The following is a 26,237-nucleotide window of genomic DNA, read 5'->3' as shown; positions in this document are numbered from 1 at the left end:
GCATTGGAGCTACTTTCAGTTTCTGACGGTGATAAAATTGATTGTCTGTCAACTCATATGAAGGAAATATGAAACATATCAATGGAAAACTTTAATTAAATTTCGAAACCTTTAATCATTGGAACTTTATTTGAACTTCTTTTGGAATTCACTGTGTTGTCTCGCCACACACAGTACCACATAAGTGTGCCCACCACAGGGATGCGCCTACATCCCAGTAGCGCAATGATAACCAAGCTCATCCGAGACCATGACCCCCTGATGCAGCACCCAACAAGGAGGACCAATGACGTGCCCACCCATGTCCAGGTCCTGTGCTGCCTGCACCTCCTGGCCTCCGGAAGCTTCCAGGGGATAGTTGCAGTTGCAGGGGGGATCTCCCAGAGCACATTGTCCCGCTGCCTAAGGAGTTTCCTGGACGCCATGCTGACCTGGATACACCATTACATTACCTTCCCAACCATCCAACAGGACTTAAATCAGACAAAGCTACAATTTTACAACATTGCGCAATTCCCCCATGTAATTGGATGCATTGACTGTACCCACATCCACATCTGCCCACCCGCTGAGACAGAATACATGTACCAGAACCGCAAGTCTTACCACTCACTGAACATCCAGATGGTCTGCAACTCAAAGACAGTCATCACCGACATAGTGGCACAATACCCGGGGAGCACGCATGATTCATTCATATTCAGGCACAGCGGCACACACACGCTTGGCCAGGGGTTACTTTGGGGGAAGGACACCTCCTAGGTAAGTACACATGCCCACAAACAGTACGTCAAGCCCATGTAGCTGCGCATGACAGGCACTGACCCTCTGCTCCTTTCCTTCAGGTGACAGCGCCTATGGCCTCCGTGAGTACCTCCTCACCCCATACCTCAACCCTGCCTCACCACAGGAACGGCGTTACAATGCTGCGCACATTCGCACCAGGAATGTCATTGAACAGACATTTGGGATGTTAAAGAGCCGATTCCGCATCCTACATAAGACTGGTGGGGTACTCAAATACCAGCCTGAGGTCTGCTGCCGCATCGTGGCCGTGTGTGCCATACTGCACAATATTGCTATCAAGCGGAGGATACCTGTGGAGATCTCTGGCAGTGAGTCGGAGGGGGACAACCGGCCACCTGCACATGTACTTCATGCACGCGGGGAGAATGCTGCTGAGGGACACAGGCGCCGCAACTACATCACACTGAATTATTTCTAGTGCCCCCATACCCCTCACATAACACTGCACTCATGCATGGCAAATGAAATAATGACATGAGTCGGATTTGCTTTTGAAATAAATTCTTATAATTATGTTAACAGGATATTCCCTTCACTTTTTTTGGACAGAAAATATGAAAACTGTATCACGACATACAGCCCCATGATTGAGAAGCAGGCCTGCTTTGTACTGCAGCATGGCACTGCTGCTAATGTTCATACAATCCTTAGCGCCTCCGGCCGGACGTGCCCTGTCCCCTCTCCACATCCACCTCGCTGGTATTGGGCCGTGATGCAGCACTGGACCTGGTGCTGCGGCGTCGTTCTTGTACCACCGGCAGGGACAGGCTGCTTAGACTGTATGTGCCCTCACTGGCATCATCACCCCCCACCCTTGCATGGGCATGGCTACACACCTGCTGGTTTTGGACAGCGGTTGTGACCTGTTCCAACGCCCTAGCAAAATCCTGGCAGCATTGCACCATCTGGAGTTGCATTGCCAAGGAGCAGCGTGAGAGTTGGGCCGTAGCATTACCGATCAGATGATTTGACCTGGTGTATGCTGACAGCCGGGTCAGCAGCTGGCGGTGGCGGCGGCGGCTGATGTCCTGCTGTCCTGCCGTGACACCATGATTTGGCTGTTCTCCCTCACAGCAGCAGTTAACACCTGCACGCTGTCGGTGAGCGGGCTCACATTTCTCGCGGTTTTATATAGCTGCAGCTGCATGGCTGTCATGTGCCGTGCCTGCTTTTGGTGGACTGCTAGCATCCGGCGTTCAATATCAGGACCAGGATCTTGGGCATGTTGCCCCCGGCCAGCTCATCTTGCCACGTTGCCCTACTGACTCATCCGACCGCTTCACTGCGAGGCACAGTGGCTGTGCGCCGTGTCTGCCTCCTGGGTGGTGATGTGGCCTGTTGCACTGCCATGTGTGAGGCATGTGGTGGTTGCGCTCCTCCTGTCGCTGCAGAGGTGGCCCTGTCCGCATGGGGAGGTGGTGGTACTGGTGCTGGTGTGCGTGAAGGTCCTGGTCGTGTGGCAGGATGGCTCTCTCCCTCGGTGTCCTCTGGGTTCTCCTCAATTTGGAGTGCCTCGCTGTCAGTGCTCTGTGGTTCTGCAGCACCTGTGATGTAAATGGGTGCATGATTAATGATATGCATTTTGCACATGGGATGTTGCAACATGCATGCAGGCTTGCTTTTCCTGACTGGCATAAGGGACATGTTTCACTTGACAGGTCTGGCTGTGTGTGGCTATCTTGGAACTATTATCACACTACAGGTCCCACAATGCAATATGGCATTTCAGATGTGCATGGCCTGCATTACTGGGGTTATCAAATGGCTAGCTCTGGGGGCACGGGCATTGTTAGGGGACGGGGTCGCAGTTGCATGGCACTTACCTTGGGATTGTTGGGTGGGTCGGGAGGTGTCCAGCCGGGTGACCCCCCACGCAGGCTGCAGGGTTGATTGTGTCCTCCACCAGGTCTTCAAGTGGTGTGTTGGGCGTAACTGTGGGCTCTCCTCCTCCCGTGGCATGTTGCTCCCCCAACCTCTCTGCAATGCGCTCTTTGGCACGACCTCTGAGGTCGTACCACCTCTTCTTCAGCTCATCAATGGAGCGCTGGGTCACTCCAACAAAGTTTACCTTGGACCGGATGCGCTGCCAAATGCGCCGCTTGTCTGCTTCAGGCACCTTCCGGTATTCCTTCCCAAACAGCCTATCATGGTCCCTGCTTACACCCTCGATAAGGAACTCCAACTCCTGCTCTGAAAATGAGATTTTTCGTTTTCTGCCAGGTGCACTGCTTCCTGCTGCTTCCTGGGATATTCTGGTTTAGTAAGTGTGTCCTGTTGTGGGGCTGCAGGGTGTGTCTGGTGGAGCTCTGTGCTGTGCTTCTTCCACTCTCAGGCTCTGTGTTTAGAATGAGTGAGGGAACTGCCTACTTCCTGGTTGTGATGTCATCATTGTGCTCAAAATGCGACTTCCCGTTTTTGCGATCTGGCAATTAGCAAGATCGCAATTTGCGATTTCGGTAATTGCGAAATCGCAATTTCAACATGGGAAACAGGCGTTTCTGTGAATTTTGTACGATTTAGTGAAAATCGCAATCAGCAATTACGGCCGACTGCGAATCGCTTTTTTTATTCGCTTTTCTTGATGCATCCCATTCTGCGAATTCTAAATTGCGATTCGGTATTTTTCGCAATTTAGAATTCGCAGAATCTGGGCTTGATGCATCTGGGGTTTGGTCTGTTCCCGACCAGCGGGAGCTTTAAAAATGCTCCCGCAGGCTAGGAGCAAACTTATGATCAGTTTCCCTGCCCACACTGGTGCAGGCAGGGAAACAGAACAACATATTGCTCTCATTCCAAGGGTGTAGCATGAATAGCTGCTCCCTCCGGGTGGGAGCAATGCCGGTTCCCAGACTATGTTGGAGCTGGCTGGGACCAAGGGGGACCCTGTTGCTTCCCCCGCAACATGTGCTTGGTGGGTGCCCTGGGTCGGCACTGGGGCATCCACCTATTAGAAAGAAAGGCCCCGGGGGATGTGGTCCCCGAGGTACAAGGTAATAAAAGGCGTCCCCGGGGTACCACGATGCCTGAATTCCCCTTTTTAAATTGCATTTGGCCCTAGCAATGGGGTCATCTAATGAGACTTGGGTAGAGTGGCCATTTGCCCCCTACCCCTTTTTAATGGAATTTGGCCCAGAGGATGGGGCCAAGTTACATTTCTAGAGTGCAAATTTAAAAGTCTCGATTATTACCACAGTATCCTTTGTGCCAGGCGGGGTTTAATGTGTTATCACTTTTGAATATCTCTGTTAACCCTTTCCATGCTCATGACGAGCTCAGCTCGTCATGAGGCACAGTGGAGCTGTGCTGATGACGAGCTGAGCTCGTCATGAAATGATGTAAATCTGAAATCTTCAGCACCGGAGGGGAAAATGTGCAGCAGCGATGTGGTTAACCCCTTCGATGCTGGTGACGGAACCATTCCGTCATCAGTCACGGTTGAGCTGTGCTGATGACGGAATGGTTCCGTCACGACCACACCCATTAACATTAGTGTGCAGCACAGGAGGGAAATATCCAAAGCAGTCAAGGTGTTAATCAAACACTTGAGGAACGACTTGCAAATCATGTTAAGCCCATTTTTAAACAATGTGATTGGATGCACTGGGACTGAATTTTGTTTCCAAGCCACCTCGGAACTCGCAAGTCAGCACTAACTTTCGAGTTTCGTGCTGTGAAAAAAAATCCACAGCCATAGTGTGGAAACCCCCAAGGGTAACTGACCCCAAGGCGATGGTGAGACCTAGACGCATGGGAAATATAAGAAATAATGAGGTGGAAAGAGGCATTGTTTTAGTTTTGCGACTGCGCTTGCCAACAGACATATAAAGTGCAGGATTCCACCACTGTTTTGTCTCTTACTCTCAGAGCAGAGTCGTGAATTTCCTGCAATGTAAAAACAAAAAACAAAATAGCACAAGCAAAGCAAAATTAAAATATGTTTCTGGCTTTGCTTGAACGATAGGAGGTAGGGTGTAGAACCTGACTGCGTGCTAGATCTTCAGCCCAATTCCTGCTGTGCAGTGCAGCACCCACCACAGGTTATCACAGACACCCTGTTCACAAATTTCGCTGGTTAAGGCTGAAGGCCATGTGAGGCGGGGATTGTGCAACCAAGGCAGGTTGAGCGTAAGGCAGGAGTTAGCGTAGCAGGTATAGTGGCACTGGGGTAATGCGGGGCTGATTGAGCCCTAATAATTGCTGTATTTTGCTTCCACAACAGCAGTCTAAAACGCTATTTTCCTTGATTGCACCAGGGCCCATGGCATCCTTGCTACGCTACTGATGCAGTGCAGTCCTTCGTCCAAATCCAGTTGCTCAGGGCAAAAGGCTATGCACAACTGGGGTTTAAAATTAAGTACATTATAAAACAATTAAATTCACTGAAAAACAGCGGTTAAAACTGAGTTATGTTTGTGCCCAGCCATGTAAAACCACTGAAATTCGCCAGTTATGTTTGTGAATGCATGCAAAACACGGCATAACTCACGGTCATCCGTCATGTTGTTCTCTAGTTACCTGTTTTTGTATGTCTGTGCCATGGCCAAATAGGTATTTTGTGTATGGCGGACGACTATGATTTGTCATGTTTAAGTGCACTCAGAAACATAACTAGTGCATTTCGGTAGTATTACTTGTTTGAACTACGAACATAACTCAGTTTTTAAGTGTTTTTCAGTGAAGCTGGTAGAAATTGGGTCTCTAGTGGCAGAGGTAGGCACCCTGTCCAAATCTGAACCATCAATCCTAGTCAGGGTAAGTGTAGTACACACTAAGTTTTCCTGTGCTCACCCTCTGGTAGCTTGGCTCAGAGCAGTCAGGCGAAACAAAAGAGGCAATGTGTAAAGCATTTGTGCACGCATACACAGTAACACAGTGAAAACACCACACAATACTCCGAACCAGTTTAGAAAAATATCCAATATTTATCTGAGTAAAACAAGACCACAATAACAAAAATCCAACATGCACAAGTAAAGATATGAATTTTTAAAGAGTAAATGCAGATCTAATGCTTATGGTTAGGTTAGGTTAGGTTAGGTTAATGACATTTGTTAAGCGCATGGTTGCACAAAGAACAGTGCGTCCCCGCGCACAGGAAAGCTCCATCTGAGGCTATAATATGTGCTTGAAGAAGTCGAATCTCAAAGTTCAGGACCGGCCACAATGGAGCGCGGGCTTGCTATGGAGTCGTACAAACCATGGTTACAGAACCTTGAAAACAATGACAAAACAAAGATGTTGCGAGATGCTGGGAAGGTGAGGCTTCACTGAGGCCAGTGCGGCATTGGTTCCTTACTTGTGGTGCAGGTCGTTGGCATGTCGAGGCTAGGGATGGTGCATTGCACAACGGAGGTGAGGTGTAACTGAAGTAAGGGAAGCGTTGGTTTCTAGAGACGGTGCAAGTTGTTGAGCCTTTTGTGACTGGGACGTTGCAAGACACAGGGTATGTGATGCAGCGAGGAGTCTATTCCTCTGGTGGTGCGGGATCGATGAAGCATCGAGAGTCAGGCCACAAGGCATCAACTTGGTGGTGTTGATGTCACACCACAGGGCAACAGGTGCTGCAGGGGAGTCAGGCATCAAGACTTCAGTGATGCAGTGCTTGAAATTCACACGTGGTGTCTCTCCGGAGATGCTGCGGCATTAGGCCTGTTTTGTATGTCACGGTCATTGGATCCAATGAAGACCATGGCTCCAGTGCAGGCAGCGGCACTGTGTCGAAGTTGACAAACTGGTTTCTTCTCTTTCAGCACAGCAAACTCCCTTCCAAAGGACCAGGAACTGGCACCACTTGGCAGAGTAGGGCTCTCAGCTGAGGAACCCATGTGCACAGGTGAAGTATTTGCTGGCCCTGAGACTACCAACAGGAGGCAAGCTCAACTCAATCCCTTGGCGAAACTTTGGAAGCAGGTTGCAGAGAGCAAAGTCCAGTCCTCTCACTCTCAGGCAAGAAGCAGCAGACATCAGGCCAACCCGGCAAAGCAAAAAGCAAAGTGGCAGTCCCTCCTAGCAGCACAATGGCTCTTCTTCCTGGTACACTGCCCTCAGTCCAGAAATGTTCTGAGTATATAGTGTCAGAGGTCCAGTACTTATGCCCATTTTAGCCTTTGAAGTAGGGAGACTTCACAGAAAGGTCTTTGTAGTACTCTAGACACTACCCTTTTTGGCTCCGCACACACTACAGAGGGGTATACAGCTGTTTGTGTGGGGACAGGCACAGCTCTACTCATGTGAAAGTCTTGACTCCTCCCACCGCTCTAGCTCAGGAAAACCCATCAGCCTGGTGATGGGCCATCAGGATATACAGGGCACACCTGTGCTCCCTTTGTGTGTGACTGTGTAGAGTGAATTCACAAAGCCCGACTGTCATCCAACCCAGACGTGTATTCAGAGACGGGGAGAGGCTCAGAATGGGTAAAGTTATAAAACACCAACTTTCTAAAAGTGGCCTTTTCAGATGTGCAATTTAAAAACCAGCTTCACTAAAAGATGTGTTTTTATATTGTGAGTCCAGAGACACCAAACTCTAATTTTCTCAATGGGAAATTACACTTGAAAAATGTTTTAAGGCAATCCCCATGTTAACCTATGAAAGAGATAGGCCTTGCTGTTGTGATTTTTTTTTTTTAGCAGTTTTTCTCTACCAGGACATGTAAAACACAAGCCTACATGTTCTACCTTTTAAATACACAGCACCCTGCCCTTGGGGCCAAGAATCTGCATGGAGTGTTTCCAGTGCTTACTTTGAGCTACTGGTTTTTGGTGCTCAGCACCGGCGCTTAATTGTCTACACTGGCACTTATGACCGCTGCCATATGGTGGCGCAGTCTGTCTAATTCAGAGATGAGCAGAATAACAGTTTATTATTAATATAATGTATATTAAAAATAACTAATAGCTGCCTCCCAAGCCATTCTTATAGCTTTGGGATCCTGGAATGGTCGTGATTGCCATTGGTAGTGGTGGCAGGGGCAAGCTGTAGTTGCCTCCTGACGAGGGCCCTGACAGTTATTTATTTTACAAATTAAGCACCGAATGTCTGCATTTCTTGAACAAATATACTTCTCTAGGAAGGTGGTAAATGGATGTGGGGGGTCCAGATGTAGGGAGTGGGAGGGCATCAGGATACAGCAGAGAATGTTGACTTGCAGATGGAAGAGTTTTGTGCTCCCTATGCCATGGAAGAGGGTTGGGCAGGGCTAGGGGCCGAGGCCGGGATTTTTTTGCAGCCCAAGCCTCATGTGATCTTCCCTACTGGATTTTTCAGACACACTAAATTCAGAGCCTATTATTGCACACCTACCTTAGGAAGCTTTGACAATATATATTCTGTTATGCTCGCCCTAGAATGCACTCAAAAACCTCCCAGCGTGTTCCTGGTTAGAATGAGAGTTTGCAAAGACAAAGTTTTACTTGTCTGTCATCCTCTGGTCAAAATAAGTGTTTTTCTTTGACCAGTGACAGTGAAGCATATTTGTGTAGTTCCTGGGGGATGAAGAGTGTGATTTCATGGCATTTTATGGTGAAAGGAACACATTGCCATCCTAAGAAAGCAGACAGTGTGGTGTCTTGTAGCACTTGCCATAACATTTGTGCCCAGAGACCTCAGTCTGATTTCTCTTTGGTGGCACATGCTCAAGATGGGATGGGAGAGCACACATTTGCCACTCTGGCGGACCACGGCGACCAACAGATCCCAGAGACCGCTGTGGGATCCTGTGGTGTTGGACATGGACGCTCCTGCTCTCCTGGGCTAGTTGATATTTGTATTTTTAGTGGCACAGGAAAGGCTCCAGAGACCGCAGTCCGATTTTTGAGTGCATGAGGGACCCTACTCATGGTGTGCCCGATTCAGGGGCGTAATGCAGGCCTCTACCATTCCTGCCATGAGCCGTGAGGGGGTCCACCCACCATGGGGCCCCCAAACCCTTCAGAGGGGATCCATTCCGCCCAAGGCAAATGGATATCTATGAGATATGGGATACTCAGGGGCCCCTCTTCACATTCTGCTAGAGGGGCATCCTTTTACATTATGCAGCTGACGTGATTAACAGACATTTAATACTCTGATGTCACAAGTCATACAATAGATTCCACAGACCTTAGTGTGATTTCTGTTTCTCTGGTGTGTCATTTTTGGCTTGATTCCTCTCTTTGATGAGCTTTTATATGTTCATCTCCCAAAATGAATAGGCTCAAGAATGTATTGCCAGAGTAACACACAGGACAGTTTCACACTGCCCAGTACTCTTATTGTCTATCGCAGAGGTTATATTTAAATTGTTTTCTGTGACCGAAGTTTATTATTGTAGACAATGAATAACACATTCATTATTTTAACTCTCAGTGTTCTGTGCCTGGCCGTGTCCATTGTGTAGCAAAGCAGGAATTGCTCTAACTTCGTGTTGGAGTGCCTTTCTCTAACCCCTAAAAACCCCTTAAGATCATCTTAGTTAATATATGTTGCAGAAGCAACAGCGACCATTTCATGCCAGTTGTGCTTCTACTCAGTCCTCAATTTTTTTGCTCATGTCCCTTAATGCATTTCTCTATTCTCAACCTTCACTTGTATCTTACAGCTACCTTTCACCTTCTCTGTTCCTCACTTTTTTGTATTATTATATCAGTTCAGTTCATAATCTTCATTCGATTTTACAATACAATTATAAGAGATAAGTCAATTAGAGTAGATCAAAAAATATAATTGACATACTCACACTCGCTTTAAAACCCAGGGAGAAAATGTACAAGAGGATGCATATTGTGGGAGAATTTAAAAACTGTAACTACAGTAAAGCCGGCCTGACTTGAGTAAAAGTCATTGGTTTTGAAATTGGCAGCTGAACCTTCAATTATTATATCACTTTCTTTTTTTATTTTATGTGATCGCTCTATAGTTTGTCTCCCCCTGTCTTTACATTTTTGCATTCCATCCAATCTGTTAATTAATTGGTCATATACACATCATGCATTTTGTTCCTGCTTGGATCTCTACGGACTTCATGCACTGTCTGCGAAATGAGTTTTTAAAAATCCTTCCTCTAGGTGTTGTTCTAAATTCTAAAACGTTACTCTACTCCATGATTGATTATGCCTTCAGCAGTAACTGAGTTATTTTCCTCAAGCTTAAAGTGCATAGAATATATACTTCGTTTAGTATTCGAAATCCGTTGCTGATGCGTCCCCCTGAGCTTGATCAACTTGCTATCTCCGGCTTCCATGCATGTCAGGATGTAGTAGTGTTGGACTCGGCTTTGATCGCAATAGCTTATAGTGTTACCTTTTTGCGGCAGGTCGGCGGAGGCCAGGAGGCAGGATCTGGGCAAGTGCAGATCTTTTCCTTCAATCACTCGACTCCCCGGGCGGTGAAATCCTTCCCACTGGCATCGAGGGTGTTGTGCATGGAGTACATCCCGGAGCGGGTTAGATCTGCGGATGAAGAGGAGATGCCACCTGAGAATGAGCCGTCCTCCACAGTGCGCCCTGTCATCTGCCTGGGTCTCCAGGATGGAAGGTTTGTGCATAAATGGCAATGGAAAGGGTGGTGGGTGGACAGCCCTCTTGATCCGAAAGAGAGTTCATGTGTATGTGCCTGAGAACTTGGTCTCCTCTCCTCACACTGTGCCCAAGATGCTCTTTCTCTTTGCAGAGGTGTTTGGTTATCGTACGACTGTGTCCATTCGAAATATGTAGGGCTATATACATAGAGTGTGGTGGATGGGATACTCTCTCAAAATGTTGGCGGTATCTCGTCAGCTGTATTACACATGCAGAGGCTATAAGGCTCGAAAACTATGGGATATCAGCAACGTTTGTGATGGAGTATTCTATCCGCCAAACTCTTAAGGCCCAGACTATACATTGCTATGGCTGTCTCTCCTCTAACACACATTGTGTATGTACTGGTTCACTTGATGTTATTTCACTATTAAGTATGGAGTTCAAAAACCTCAAAAGATATACTCCTGTCACCTCCACTCTGTGCACACTGCTTATACCCCAGAGCAGGTCTCCTTCAGCACATTATTCCTCTCTCCCAGGGTAGGGTCTCTCTCTGTGGTTGTACTTTGAAGTCTTCCTCCTCTGTATGTGTATGTTGTAGAGCTCTGGATCGCCCTCATCACATGCCATTGAATCACTCCTCACTCCCCTCAGTGTTTTCTGCATTTATTCCCCCTTTATGTCTCATACGGAGTCCATGCATGGGTTCCTGGAAAGGGGTATTTGCTAACTTGTGATCTTGCTTCTTCCCCTCTTTCTACAGTATTGTGGTGTATGGGAATGTGGACACAGGGACGCAGTGTCTCTTAACTTTTAAAAGCCCCGGGCTGCAACCAGTATTGTGCCTGGTGCACACGCCTCAACACCTGTGTGCGGGCCTGCAGGATGGAACAGTGGCTGTATACACAAGCGACCAAGGTGAGGCAGTGGTGTGACACTGTGTACTCTCCTCTGTCTTTGACTTGCACCCTGCTCTGGCGCACTGCTTATGGGACCAGCAAGAAACCTCCATCAGGACCACCCTTTCCTGGCAGCAAGAGGCCAGTAACTGAAGACGTGTGTCACTCATGTACCAGCTGTGTGAGACATGCATGACATCTAGTGCTGAAGGAAACATGCCCGTGTGTGCAAGCTACTTGGCCTGCTACTACTCCTGCTGCCCACCTGTCTATGAGGGAAGCATCCATTGCTGTTGCCTGTGCTGTGCTTGCTGTGTGCGAAAGAAGCATGCATTGTGGTTTAATACATTCCACCTCTTCTGCAAGTGAGATGTAGGTTTGCGCTACTGCTGCCCAAGCTGCACCAGTTTTATGTGTACGAGGACACATATATGTGTTCTCTTTGTGCAAACAAACATATTGTGCTTATATTTTTGTTTTCTTACCTGATGGATGCTTGGACGGAGTTTGCACTGCTCTGCACTAGTGTGTGTGTGTGTGTGTTTGTGTGTGGGGGGGGGGGGGCTTGCACTGCTCTGTACTGTTCCTTTGATGGCCTTGTTGTAATCCCACAAACCTGCTTATATTGTCCCTCCCCTTTGTTTGGAAGCCTCTAGTGCTGCTGCTCACTTCATGCACATGCACCCTTATGCTTGAGGTGAACTTGCCTTGCTATTGACTATCTCATCGGCACAGGAGTAAGGGAAGCTTGCACTACTAATGCCCATGTGCATTTTTTTACATGAAATGTAAACTTGCAGTGTGGCTGCTTGCTGCACCCGCCCTAGAACTTGAAGACGTTTGTTTTCAGGGATCAATCTTTGTTTTGCTAGCGCGAATTCAAATGGAACAGTTTAAATCCCACAAAAGGGTCTGAATCCTCCTTGGAGCAAGCTGATTCCCCCCACTCTCCCCCTGCTTTATTTGCTTGTATGTGGAGTTATTTACGAAAAATGTGTTTAAAGCAACTGTGAACTGGGCTGACGTAGGGTGCATGCACTGCATTATTCATGTTGGCTCTCAACTTAAAAGCTGTTAAAGTCACATTCACTCAGCCTCTCTCTGCTGAGTCGCCAAAGCTCCACCGACACCCTATAATTCTGCACCGAACCCTCAGCGTATTTGTCAAAATCAGAAGGCAATGAAGTTATCATTTCTGCATAATAATGGCCAAGCCTGTATCACGCTAGCTCGGCATGCTGCAGGCCACGAGTGAGGTAACTGGTAATGGTGCCATTGGCTGCACATACTGACGTAATACGTATACTGCAGCAGTGCCAAGCTCTGCGTTTGCCTGTAGAAGCGGAGTTTCCGGAGTCTGATTGATCAGGACTGAGAGGTATCGTCTGCGCTTTGTGGGGGTCTCAGTGATGGGGAAGAAAGACTGTTGCGGGTCAGGCCACTTGTCAAGCCCTGCAAGATACGGCCCCCACCCTAAGTGCTTTAGCCATGGCGGTGGGCCTGGTGTGGTGTAAGCCTGTTCTCCCTCCTTCCACTGATTCCCTTCCAGGTGATACCCAAGGTTGTGGAATTGATTTAGAAGACAATCTTTGGTCCTTAGCACTGATATAGGAAGGAGTGGTAGTGGAGGAGTGAGGTGAATTGTTGGAATGGTGTGCCCCACATGACTCGAATCAGTGGCAGGCTGCAGGCAAGGCTTTAGTTCCATTTTCAGTGTTATGTGCTTCTGCTTATACCTCACTGGTGGGTCAGCGTGGCTGCAGGAGGGCAGGTTTCCTGCTCTGGAAGAGCTCTTTGAGGATCAGGTTTGTAACAGCAGGGCTTCTGGAGATCAATGTCTGAGTGTAATGGTAAAGCGGTGGGCACAACTGACTAAGCATGGCGGCTGCAGGACATGATCCATGTAGATTTTTAGAGATGTCTGAGGTGCTCTGTGTAATATCAGTAGGCCTGTTGTAGGCCCATATTGTGGTGATTTATTAGAGCTGAACTTTTATCCCTCTACTTCGTTAGCAGGATGTGTTGCAGATCAGCATTAGTTGCCTACCCAGAAATACTAATATGGAGAACTGGGAATTGTCAGAGGACAATTCTCATTAGCTAATAAAGAGTTAGGCCATTGACAGGAAGCTTATGATAACTGGCCTGGATGCGCAGGAGGGAATAGACCTTTCAAGTTGAGGGCTGTGGATAGCTTTTATATGCTATGTTAATTGGTTCAAACTGACCACTGGTGGTTGCTTCAGGAAACTCCCTTTAGGACGAAGCCAGAATCACGCTGTGCTTGTACAGCACCAGCAACAGAACGAATGTGTCTTCAGCACGCATTTGTTCTGCACGCAAGTTGTTACAACGACTTGCTTTAGGGAGGCGAAATGGTGGAGTGGTAATGGAATGAAAGTCCAACACATTCCCTACTGTTGCGCAAACTGGAGTTGGAATAGTAAATTAAACTATTCCAATATTCAGCCCCCCCAAGGCAAGTCGTTAAAACGACTTGCGTGCAGAACGAATGCTTGCTAAACATGCTTCCGTTCAAAAGACGGAGTTCCTCAGGCATGTGTGAAAAAAGAACGCAGAAATTTGTCATACATTAAGTTTCTGCTGTGGTTTCACAGCTGAGAACTCCGTCCTGCAGTTCTTGGAAGATACTGAATCTTCTAGCAGAGCAGAAGAGGATCCTTACTGCTCTTGCCTGTTGAAGACAGGAAGCTTTCAACAGCGAACCAGCCATGTTTAATTTCTTCTTTGAAAAACATTGAAAAGACAATTTTTTTTTATCCGTACAACAACCAAACTACACTAGAAATGGTCAATTTAGCTCTTAGTGTGAAGGTATGTGTGGCCTCCTGTAAGACTGTGATGTGGCAAACAGGGGGATACAGCAATAGAAAAAGTGAGAGGCACCATGGGGATGTATGCCGCCCACACCCGGTAAAGAAAAGCGAGATAGCCAAAAAATAGGGGCAAACTTTTTTTTTATAACAATGTCTTATTTCTGTGTGTAATATCGCAAGGGCCACCACCTGACATTGTTTGTTTCCTGTTCTGTTCCTTTTCCTCTCTCGCTCTGCGCACCCCACCTCTCTTTGTCAAGCTTTTCACCTCCACCCCCATAAATATCTGGGTGAAACTACTCAAGTTAGGGCCCATTCTAATTTTCTTAACATCTACTCAAGAACAAGATTTATGCCACATCCCAAAAACTCCCCACAAAGTGGGCAGGGCATTTGGAAACAAAAGCCACTCAATCTCATGGTCCATCTTTACACATATATTGAGTCCAGGAAGGCTGCAGGATGTTATGATTGATGGGACAAGCACTGCTGTTCACAGAAAAAGAGTTTGGCCAATGCAGACGGATCACTGACAGAACATCAACAGACAAAATATCGAGAGGACAAAATATCGAGGTCAAAATATCGACTGCAAAAATATCGACTTCCTATCTTTTATCAGGTAAGTACAAAAATATCGACTCCAAAATATCGAGTGTAAAAAATATAGACTGTCAAAATATCGAATTTTTTAAATGTCTTAAAAGTAAATTAAAAGTAATATAATAATAAATTAAATTAATTTAAACATATTTAAAATACCTAAATAAACGTAAAATTGAGAAATAATTAATGTAACTTAAAAAAAAATATATGTTTTATATATATATATATATATATATATTTATTTATGTCATTTCTAAAGCGCGCTGCAACCCTACGGGCATCCTGGCACTGAAAAAAAGTGCAACTAAAGAAAACTGAACAGCAAAGAGCAAATGAGTGGAACAGCTCTAGGGAAGTGTGATTTTGGGGAAAAGCCAAGTCTTTATCCTTTTGCGAAAAAGCAACAGTTCGTTGGTTTTCCTAATTGCCAAGGGAAGACTATTCCAGAGATGAGCTGCAGCTATGCTGAAAGCTCTGCCACCATGAGTAGCTTTCCTAATCCTAGGTACACTAAGGAGATTAGTGGATGAGGAACGGAGGGTCCGTGTGGGTTCATACCACTTGAATTTGGCCTGAAGGGGCTTAGGACCCAAACCATGCGCTGCCTTGAAGACGGTGCACAGGGATTTGAACCGGATCCTCTGATGAACGGGCAGCCAGTGCAACTCAGCTAGAGCAAGGGAGGTGGAGGACGACGTCCTCGAGAAAGCACCATCTTTGCAGCTGCCGCCTGGATGCTCTGGAGTCTGGAAATCAGATAGGCAGGAGATTCCAGTAACAGAGCGTTGCAGTAATCCAGGCGGCTGAGGATGGTACTTCTGACCACGGTTGCTCTGGTGTGTGCTGGAAGTAAAGGCAGCAGCTTTCGAAGGCCCCGCATTAGGGCGAAGCAGCTGCTCACCTGTCTGTTGACGTTGGTCTCCAGACTCAAGTTGTCATTGAGACTGACCCCCAAATTCCGCACCGTTTTTACTGGTGCCAATGGCTCACATGAGTCTAGAGGCCAACAGGCAGGTTTCTGGCTATTCTTCCCACTTTACATTGCATTATCTCAGTTTTGCTGCTGTTAAACTGTAGTGAATTTCTTTTTAGCCAGGTTGCCATTTCCATTATGCAGGTGTGGAAGGTCTCAAGAGATTCTGCATGGGCACCATCCAGGGAAATCATCAGCTGCGTGTCATCCGCATAGTTGATCACGCTAATGCCGTGAGCCTTGATGATGGCCATCAGGGGCTGCATATAAACATTAAAAAGGATCGGGCTAATCGCAGACCCCTGAGGTAACCCATGTGGGACCATAGCGAACACAGACTGATACGGGGGCAATGCCACTGCCTGCCATCTATCTGACAGGTAAGAGCGGAGCCAATCAAGTGCCGTACCCTCTACTCCAAAGGTTTTCAACCTAGTCAGCAGGATGTCGTGGCTCACCGTATCGAATGCGGCGGACAGGTCAAGCAGAATCAGAATTGCTGATTCTCCCCTGTCCGCCCTCATTCTTAGGTCACCCAGTACCATCAGTAATGCTGACTCGGTTCCATGGGCTGGTCTGAAACCGAATTGCTCCTCTTCAAGGATGTTATTTGTTTCCAGGAAGAGGGACAAAGACCTACTGACCAGCAGTTCCATGATCTTAACTGGGTACGGCAGGAGTGAGATAGGTCGGTAGTTCTTATGGCAATTGGGGTCCAGATTAGATTTCTTTAGCAAGGGTGTAACAACTGCCTGTTTCCACTCCCTCGGCACAATGCCTGTGCCGAGGGATTGGACACATAGCTGGCGGAGTACAGGAAAAATTTCAGCCCCAAATTCTTTAACTATTTTATGGGGTAGAGGATCCAATGGGGATCCAGATGTTACATTGAGGGCTAGTTGCGCGAACTCTTGTTCTGCGGGGGTAACAAATTTATCCAGGATAGCCCCTGGTACTAGGTGTTCATCCATTTCTTCATTCTTCTTTCCATTCTCCATGCTGCTTTGGTGTTGCACTATGGAGGGGGGGGGGGGGGCATCCTCCATGCTTTCTATGAGTTTGGAAATTTTTACCTGAAAGAAGGAAGCCAAACCATCACATAATTCCTGTGAAGGCTTGATATTGCTGTTAGTGCAAGCAGGGTGGGACAGATCTTTCACAATTTTAAAGATATCGCGTGATTTGTTAGAGCTTTTTAGGATAAAGGCAGCAAAGTATTCTGCTTTGGCTGTGGCAATCTCTTTCTTATATCGGGTTATTGTCAGCCTCCAAAGTAGTCTATTCTGTTCTTCATAGCCTCTTCTCCACTGCCCTTTTACAGACATTTTTCAGATCTTTCAATGTTTCTGTGTACCAGGGCGCGGAGGGGTTACCTCTTTTCCTGATTACTTTCAGCCGAGCTATGTAATTAAGTTTCTTGGTTACATGGTCACAGAGTAAGCGATAATTTGTGGCAATGTCTTTTTCTGGTTTAAAGATGGTCTGCATCTGAAAGAGGTCAGTCTCCTTTAATCCTTTCCAGTCGCGGCTGATAAAAGTTCTAACCTGTGTATTCACTGGACCTATATTGCCCAGGGTGTGGATATCAAACATTATGAGATGGTGGTCTGACCATCCCACTGGTTGGATTTTTCCCATGGCTATAAGATCTTCTTCAGCGAAGATTAGATCTAGGATGTTTCCTTCCCTGTGAGTGGGAGTAGTTACCCATTGTTTTAGTCCTAAGTTAGCGCAGGATTGTATGATGTTGTAATAGGCTGTATCTAAAGTGCCATTAGTCCATAGGTTGAAATCCCCTAGTACTAGTACTCTGCTATGGGTGAGTGTCAGGTTGTTAATGACTGTGATTAGTTCCTGTTGTTGCATAGCATTGATGAACCCTGGTGTCCTATAACAGATTAGGCCAGTGAGACAATAACCTGAGTCGAGTTTGATTGATATCCCAGACAGTTCTGCGCAGGAGGTTTTGTCTATGTCCAACAAGGCAATGTTCAATTCCTCCCTGAAGATGATTCCCGTTCCTCCCTCTCGTTCCTTCGGCCTTGGGTTATGGAGAATCTTGTACCCCTCTGAGCATGCCGGGCCTTGTTCAAGCTCTAGACCAGCCACTGTCCAAGTTTCTGTTAAGAACAGGATAACCAGATTACTGGGTTCGATCAGGAGCTGTATCTCGGTGGCTTGTTTTGGAAGAGACCTAACATTTAGTAACCCACTTCTCAGCTCTTCTCTAGATCTGCGCCCTAATACTGGATGTAATGTCTCGCCAGATGGTGTATGGCTGTTAGCATAGTCTTGGTCTACTTTTGTTGCTAGACCGATTAGGAGTGGATTTATGTACGGCAGATAGGTTAAACAATTTGGACAGGGATTGTTAACCTTAGATTTCATGTAAGGTGCTAGTCGTGGGCAGGTTGCCTTACCTGCCAAAGGGTCAAGCATTATAAGTGTGTCCCTGCTGTATCTATGAACCGCCTTGTCTGGAGTAAGTAGGCCAGGGGGGGTAGCCCTAAGTCCGGGCCGAGCGCGGACGGGTGCAGACGGGCTTTCCTTTGGCGCGCCGCCGTCGCACCCGCTGCACCCGCCCGCTGTGCGGACGTGGCATGTTGTTCTTTTAAGGCAGCCGGAGGTTACCGAAGACTAGAGCGCTACCCCCAAAATGGCCGCCAAACTCGGGCCACAGGAAGTGAGGGTGCACTGGTATTACGCCTGCCTGGAACTCCCTCCACACAAACAGCACAGGCTGCGGTGGACCGGGGAGGGGCGGCGCCGAATACCGAGAAGAAATGAAGGTGAGTAGATTCGGGCAGAGCGTAAAATTACAAGTATAGAAAACAAAATCGCTTTTCACATCAGCGTTTCAACATAAAATCAGGAACAGTGGTTAAAATTCATCTTTGTAAGCAGTGTACATCGGAGTTCTAAAAAATGCTTCTTATTCAAGCATTGATGCGCCTATCGGCGCACGATCAGTTAAAGTATTTCCAAACACGCAAACACTCACTTACAATGCTGCTCGTATTTCAGCAGCAGCTTTCTGAAGCGGCAATGCTCAAGCTATTCTTTTAAGGCAGCCGGAGGTTGCCGAAGACTAGAGCGCTACCCCCAAAATGGCTGCCAAACTTGGGCCACAGGAAGTGAGGGTGCACTGGTATTACCCCTGCCTGGAACTCCCTCCACACAAACAGCACAGGCTGCGGTGGACCGGGGAGGGGCGGCCCCGAATACCGAGAAGAAATTAAGGTGAGTAGATTCGGGCAGAGCGTAAAAATACAAGTATAAAAAACAAAATCGCTTTTCACATCAGCGTTTCAACATAAAATCAGGAACAGTGGTTAAAATTCATCTTTGTAAGCAGTGTACATCGAAGTTCTAAAAAATGCTTCTCATTCAAGCATTGATGCGCCTATCGGCGCACGATCAGTTAAAGTATTTCCAAACACGCAAACACTCACTTACAATGCTGCTCGTATTTCAGCAGCAGCTTTATATATATATATATATAATTTTTTTTTACGAGCAAATGTAACAAGCGGGGGGAGCGTCCTTCGGCTGGCGCTGGCGGTGAGGATCAGGACAGCCTCGCTATAAAATGTCACAACAAGTTATTTCCAAGTTATCACCAACAAGGAAAACGCCGCACACCACCTCAATGTTGGTAAGTTCAATTTATTTTCCTGTAGGCTCTCTCCCAGAGAGCCTACAGGAAAATACATTGAACTTACCAACATTGATGCGGTGTGCGGCATTTTCCTTGTTGGTAATAACTTGGAAATAACTTGTTGTTGATATATATATATATATATATATATATATATATATATATATATATATATATATATTCTCTCTCCTCCAGTGCCGGTATGTGCATATGGGGCTGTCGCGGCGCGGTCCCGGTTAGGCCACCGACAGGCCTATAATATTTACCAAATCCCTCCAAGGTTATGAAGGAAGCCAGGACACACGGAGTTCGTTGCAAAATATTTAATGGCAGCAGAAAAAAATGCGACGCGTTTCGCCGATAAGGCTTGCTCACGCTCGTCATACAAACATTGTCAGCCATTTTTAAAGTGCTGAAAACACACCCCCAGTGTAAGTTTATCCACACAGACGTTATTACAGAGTCGCCATCTTGTAATGTGTTGAATAACATATACGAATATTCCACAAAATATAAGTAATGTAAATATACTGTTGGGGCTTAACACACATGTGTTGAAATTAATGCTCAAAAATTATCTGCCAGAGTGCCGTGATTACAGATTGTCTGCTTACCCATTAGATTTATGTTTGTAAAACGTCAAATCATTATTATAATTACAGGCACATTTAATCAGGTGCATATCGATCTCAAATGTAAGAGTATGTAATAAATCTCACAATTGCGAAAAGTCGCGATCACATGGTGTGCATAGATACGTAATCTGAGCGCTCATTGGATGCTGTAATGTAACAGCGAGTAAGACCCCATGTGATTGGATTCCGTTGCTGGGAAACGTGGAAAACATCAATTGTCATGCTTAAGAGGTGTAACTCCTTGAACATAGCCCAAGTGGGCAAATAAATAACAATGCATTCATCATAATGGCATTATCAAAGTGCGCAGACAGAATCTATTAAGTGTCATAGATGATGCCCAAATACGCTGTAACCAATCATTGTCCGCACAGAAATCAGTGATAGTTCCAATCAAAGTCCACGCCCAAGTGGGCATGTATATTGTACTTCCAAATAATGTCCCAAACGAGGTAGTGTTCAGATCCAATCAACTCATAGTATCTTGCAATACATCATAACGTCTGTGAAAGAAAAGGTTTTATGTGTAAGTGAGTGAAAATAAGATAAGTAATAAAATTGTTAAAATTCAGACAGCATATATACAATTCAATTCATTCTGATATACATATTATTCTTCATACAGATGAATGGCCATGGTGGTAATTGATTGTGTGGATCTGGGGGTACGAGGTGGCAACCATGAACTCTCCATGAGGAAACTGGAGTCCAGATATATTATTGATTTCCAATGTTTGGCCCCTGTGGGATTGAACACAAGTGAAGAATTGGCCATTCATCTGTATGAAGAATAATATGTATATCAGAATGAATAATAACAATATTGATGAAACCACTGATAATAACATGTCCACACAAGAACACCTACAATTGGCTTCAATATCCCAACTGGGGGCAGGCAAAAGCCCATTCAAGCCAAAATCTGTGTTTGTGCCAATCATGCCAAAGGATGCAATCGACATATTCCATGACAGGGTAACAGATGATATTAAAGAGTTACATCACCGAATAAGTCATCACCCCAAAAAACTCAGTCAAAATCAACTAGAATATAACCAACTGATGGAAAAACTAGGTAACAATACTGAGATCATCATCAAAGCCTCAGACAAAGGCGGTAATATAGTATTGTGGCCTAAAGCGGACTACATAAGAGAAGCTAATCGACAGCTGTCTGACATCAAATGTTATGTGGAAACAACTAACAGAGAATATACAAAGGCATTGGAAACTTTGCGGAAACACCTATTCCAATGTAAAAGAGACAATATGATTTCCAAGGAGGAGTATAATTTTCTATAAAATGAGTCACCCATCTTGCCTTCAATATATTTTCTCCCCAAGACTCATAAGGAGAGAACCCCAGTCCCGGGACGCCCAATAATATCAGCAATTGAAAGTGCAAGTGAGCACCTATCACAATACATTGATTTCTTTTTGCAAGATTTGGTCAGGGATTTACCATCATATGTCAAGGATACCGGTGACTTTCTAACAAAAATAGGTAAAATCAAGTGGGAAGACGGTATGAGAATGTTAACATTGGACATTGAATCCCTATACACTTGTATAGATCATCAAGTGGGACTTAATGCTATCAAACACTTTTTGTCCACTAGACCAATTGAATATTATGAGCATAACAAAGTGATCATGAAAAGTATTGATTGGTGCCTAAATAACAACTACTTTGCATTTGCTAAAAAGATATATAGGCAATGTAGGGGCGTGGCGATGGGGTCCTGCTTCTCCCCCAGCTATGCCTGTTTAGTGGTTGGCTGGTGGGAGGAGCAGACACTAAGGAAAGATCTGTCGTCAAAATATGGTAACAACATTACAATTTGGTTACGTTTTATAGACGACGTCTTTGTGTTGTGGAAAGGGGATGATGAAAGTGTAAAAACTTTTTTACATGACATTAATGTGAACAAGATGAATCTAAACTTCACCTCAACCACTAGTGTTAAAGAGGTTGAATTTCTGGACACCAAGGTCTATGTAGAAAATGGTGAATTAAAAACAACATTACATAGAAAAACAACAGCCGGCAATTCCACGTTGCATGCCTCCAGTGCTCATCCCAAACACCTAATTGATAGTATTCCCTATGGTGAGCTTCTTAGAATAAAACGCATATGTAGTGATGAGGGACAGCAAACAATATGCATACGAGAGGCAGTGGAAAGATTCCGTAGGAGAGGCTACACGGCTAAAATTCTACAAAGGGCTTTGGATAAAGCCAACAGTAGACCCAGGGAATCATTACTACCAACAACAGAGGAAAAAATCTTGGAGGAAAGTAAGGACACCCCCAATACACCCAGGCTGATTCTCACCTATAACAACCAGCATCGCCAAATTCGATCGATAATCAATCGAAATTGGGCGATAGTGCAGACAGACGCAGTCATAACATCTGAACTGCCTCAAAAGCCCGCATTAACCTTTCGAAGAGGCATTTCAATGAGAAACAAAATAGCTAAAAGCGTACCTGATCTCAACATCAAGAAGAAGAGCACTCATTGGCTACCAGAAAAACAAGGTTTTTTCAAGTGCTCATCCTGTCGGGCATGTAAATTTGGTGTAACCACCAAAGAATATACCACCCCATTTAGCCCGAGGGAATTTAATATTCAGGGATGTCATGACTGCAAAACTGATTATGCAGTGTACATTCTGACGTGTACTTGTGGGCTCCGTTATGTGGGCAGTACCAAGCAGCAAGTACACGTCAGAATCCTACAACACCTACGTGCTATCGTAAACAACGATAGCACGTATCCTGTCGCAAGACACTTTAAGGCAGCCCACCAAAACAACTTAGCGGACCTGAAATATTTTGTCATCGGAGCGGTGACTGATAATCCGCGTGGTGGCAACAGAGAAAAGCGCCTTAGGCGGCTGGAATCGAAATTCATCATTGAACTAGATAGTAGACAGCCAAACGGTCTGAACAACACGGAGGACCTCCATCATTTCCTCTGAAATAGTCTTACGTTGGTTTAGGTTGTCCCCGACAGGGTATTCTGTAACCTTTGTATCCTGTGTGTAAATATTGATTACTATACTGTGACCCCAGTGTCTACTCCATTTTATCTCAATTTTGGTTTTAGTCTTTCACATTATAAGTATAAATTATTTTTATCTTATAAATTTTAAAAAAATATTCCAAAAAACCCAATCAAATATGACATTTTCTTCTTTATACAAAAAGGCACGAATATTATGGTATAAGGAAAATATCACTTTATGCACTTTATTTGAAGATATATTTACATGCTGCTACAAACACACTTCCGGCACCCAACTTGTAATTTTGTACATAATACTAATGTTGCAGTGTCCCATTGCATAAATAAGCTTAGGTCCGCATAAATTTGGAATTCATTCCGTTAGATCTGTATAACCGATTATGGGAATACCTATGGTTTTAGAGGATGTTTCTATTTTTATATTGTACATAATATATAAATTTATCAAATATATATTTTTATAATGTGAGATATATATATTTTTGTATGTTATGGTATTTTCATGAAAAATGTGGTAAATATATACATATCTGACCTAAACTATTTAGCTTATATGCACGGGAACCTAATTGCACATGGTAATGTACTCTCTTACCAATGAACTGGCATTCATGCAGTTATAATGTATTTTGTTCAATGGACAAATTATACTATGGATTTGGTAAAGTTTGTGGTGTTGATACTACAATACCCAGTATGCATTGGCATGTAGTATTTCTTCTATTTTTGCACTGGGAATAGGTGAAAGCATCACTTCTAAAAGTATAAAAATAAAAAGCGGACTATTTGTTTGTCAATTGAGAAAGAATACAGAGGTATTCGAAACGCGTCTGACAATTTGAAAACAAAATAAAGACCTGCTAGATCCACGCAAAACTGGAGTCTGTATCCGTTTCTTTGGCTGTGTTCCGGCTGGGCGCTGCAAGGGGATTCGGAGATACTGGATATATATATATATATATATACACACATATTATTTACACATATTATTTACAAAACATATACAATATTTTTACCGTAGGATAGCGAAAGGGTTACATTTATTGTAACGACTCCAGTGAGTGCAACAGTAGGGTAAGCATTGGATAGCGTAGGGGTAAAAATTACTATTCCCACTCCAGAAAGTGCAACAGTAGGGAAAGCGTTGGATAGAGTAGGGGTTTAAATTACTATTCCAACTCCAGTGAATGTAACAGTAGGGTAAGCGTTGGATAGCGTAGGAGTAAAAATTACTATTCCAACTCCAGGGAGTGCAACAGTAGGGAAAACATTGGATAGCGTAGGGGTAAAAATTACTATTTCCACTCCAGTGAGTGCAACAGTAGGGAAAGCGTTGGATAGCGTAAGGGTAAAACTTACTATTCCCACTCCAGTGAGTGCAACAGTAGGGAAAGCGTTGGATAGCGTAAGCATAAAAATTACTATTCCCACTCCAGTGAGTGCAACAGTAAGGAAAGCGTTGGATAGCGTAGGGGTAAAAATTACTATTCCCACTCCAGTGAGTGCAACAGTAGGGAAAACGTTGGATAGCGTAGGGGTAAAAATTACTATTCCAACTCCAGTGAGTGCAACAGTAGGGAAAGCGTTGGATAGCGTAGGGGTAAAATTACTATTCCAACTACAGTGAGTGCAATAGTAGGGCAAGTAAATACTTCTTATTGAAATATAAATAATATAAATAGTAACACCAATTACAAATTACTTATAAATTATTTAATAATAACAATTAAAAACAGTTAAAAATTAACTCAATACATTTTTTATTAAAAAATGTAATTACTTACAATTAAATTACTTCACAAGCTATTCCCCTAAAAACACACAACCCACTACAGAAATTAATTTAATAAAAGTAACATAATTATCAATTAATCAATTACAATAAATTACAAAATATATTTTAATTAATTACAAATTAATAATTAACGATTAATTCTAATAAAATACCAATCATTAAAATAACATATTTAAAAAGTTATAATTAAATTACTTCCCACCCTATTTCCCTATAAACCCACAACCTGCTCCAGAAAATAAATTACTAAAATTAACATATTTATCAATTAATCAAATACATTTAATTAACAATTATATGATAAATCATTACCAATTAATAATTAATTAACAATTAATTTTAAATAAATACCCAAAAATTAATTACATATGTAATTAATTATAATAACATTAATTCCCACCCTATTCCCCTATAAACCCACAACCCACTACATAAAAAAATTAATAACATTAACATATTTATCAATTAATCAATTAAAAGTAATTACCAATTATATTTTAATTAATTGCCAATTAACAATTAATTCTAAATAAATACCCAAAAATTAAATTACATATTTAATTAATTATAATAAAATTACTTTCCACCCTATTCCCCTATAAACCCACAACCCGCTACATAAAAGAATTAATACCATTAACATATTTATCAATTAATCAATTAAAATTAATTACCAATTATATTTTAATTAATTGCCAATTTTCAATTAATTGACAAATTCTAAATAAATACCAATAACTAAAATAACATATTTAATATATTATAATTAAATTACTTCCCACCCTATTCCCCTATAAACCCACAACCCGCTACAGAAAATAAATTACAAAAAATAAAATATGAATCAATTAATAAATTAAAATTAATTAGCAATTATATTTTAATTAATTACCAATGAATAATAATTTAACAATTAATTCTAACTAAATACCAATAAATAAAATAACATATTTAATTAATTATAATTAAATTACTTCCCACCCTATTCCCTTATAAACCCACAACCCGCTACAGAATTATATTACACAAAAATTCAAAATTAATATTAACTTACCTTAAATTCGATATTTTTGTTGTCTATATTCTGTCTAGTCGATATTATGTCCATTCTATATTTTTGATTCGATATTATTGCTATTCTAGTCGATATTAATTTTTTCTAGTCGATATTTTTGTAGTCTATATTATGTCTAGTCGATATTATGTCTATTCTATATTTTTGGCTCGATATTATGTCTAGTCGAAATTAAAAACTCAATATTTTGACTAGTTACCAATGCAGACTGGAGGTTCGATCCATTGTGATTCTTACGTGTAGTCCGTGCTAAAGGGGCGACTTCAGAATGTTCTAGTAGTGTACCACTGATTAAAGGCCAGTGCTGGCAGGCACGCTAAAATCAGGAGAGCTAGTAAATCAAAGCCCTGCGATGGGGCTGTAGGAATATTGCATTGGTGCAGGAAGTTGATACAAAGCATCTACAGTAGCGCCTGCTC

General features: G+C 43.8%; 1 protein-coding gene across 6 annotated transcripts in view; it reads left to right on the top strand.

Moving 5' to 3' along the window:
* The window catches only part of ARHGEF10L (Rho guanine nucleotide exchange factor 10 like), a 763,679-nt gene that overhangs the window by 670,230 nt on the left and 67,212 nt on the right, over positions 1-26,237 (top strand). For all 6 annotated transcript variants that reach the window (XM_086922050.1, XM_086922049.1, XM_086922052.1 and 3 more), the window contains 2 exons: positions 10,101-10,321; positions 11,072-11,226. In XM_086922050.1, the coding sequence (XP_086778176.1) occupies positions 10,101-10,321; positions 11,072-11,226 (376 nt within the window). The remainder of the gene's footprint in view (positions 1-10,100; positions 10,322-11,071; positions 11,227-26,237) is intronic.

This window comes from Lissotriton vulgaris, chromosome 5 (assembly GCF_964263255.1).
Source record: "Lissotriton vulgaris chromosome 5, aLisVul1.2, whole genome shotgun sequence".
In the NCBI taxonomy this organism is placed as follows: Eukaryota; Metazoa; Chordata; class Amphibia; order Caudata; family Salamandridae; genus Lissotriton; species Lissotriton vulgaris.
Note: the sequence above shows the minus strand (reverse complement) of the source record. Positions and strands in the feature narration are given on the sequence as shown.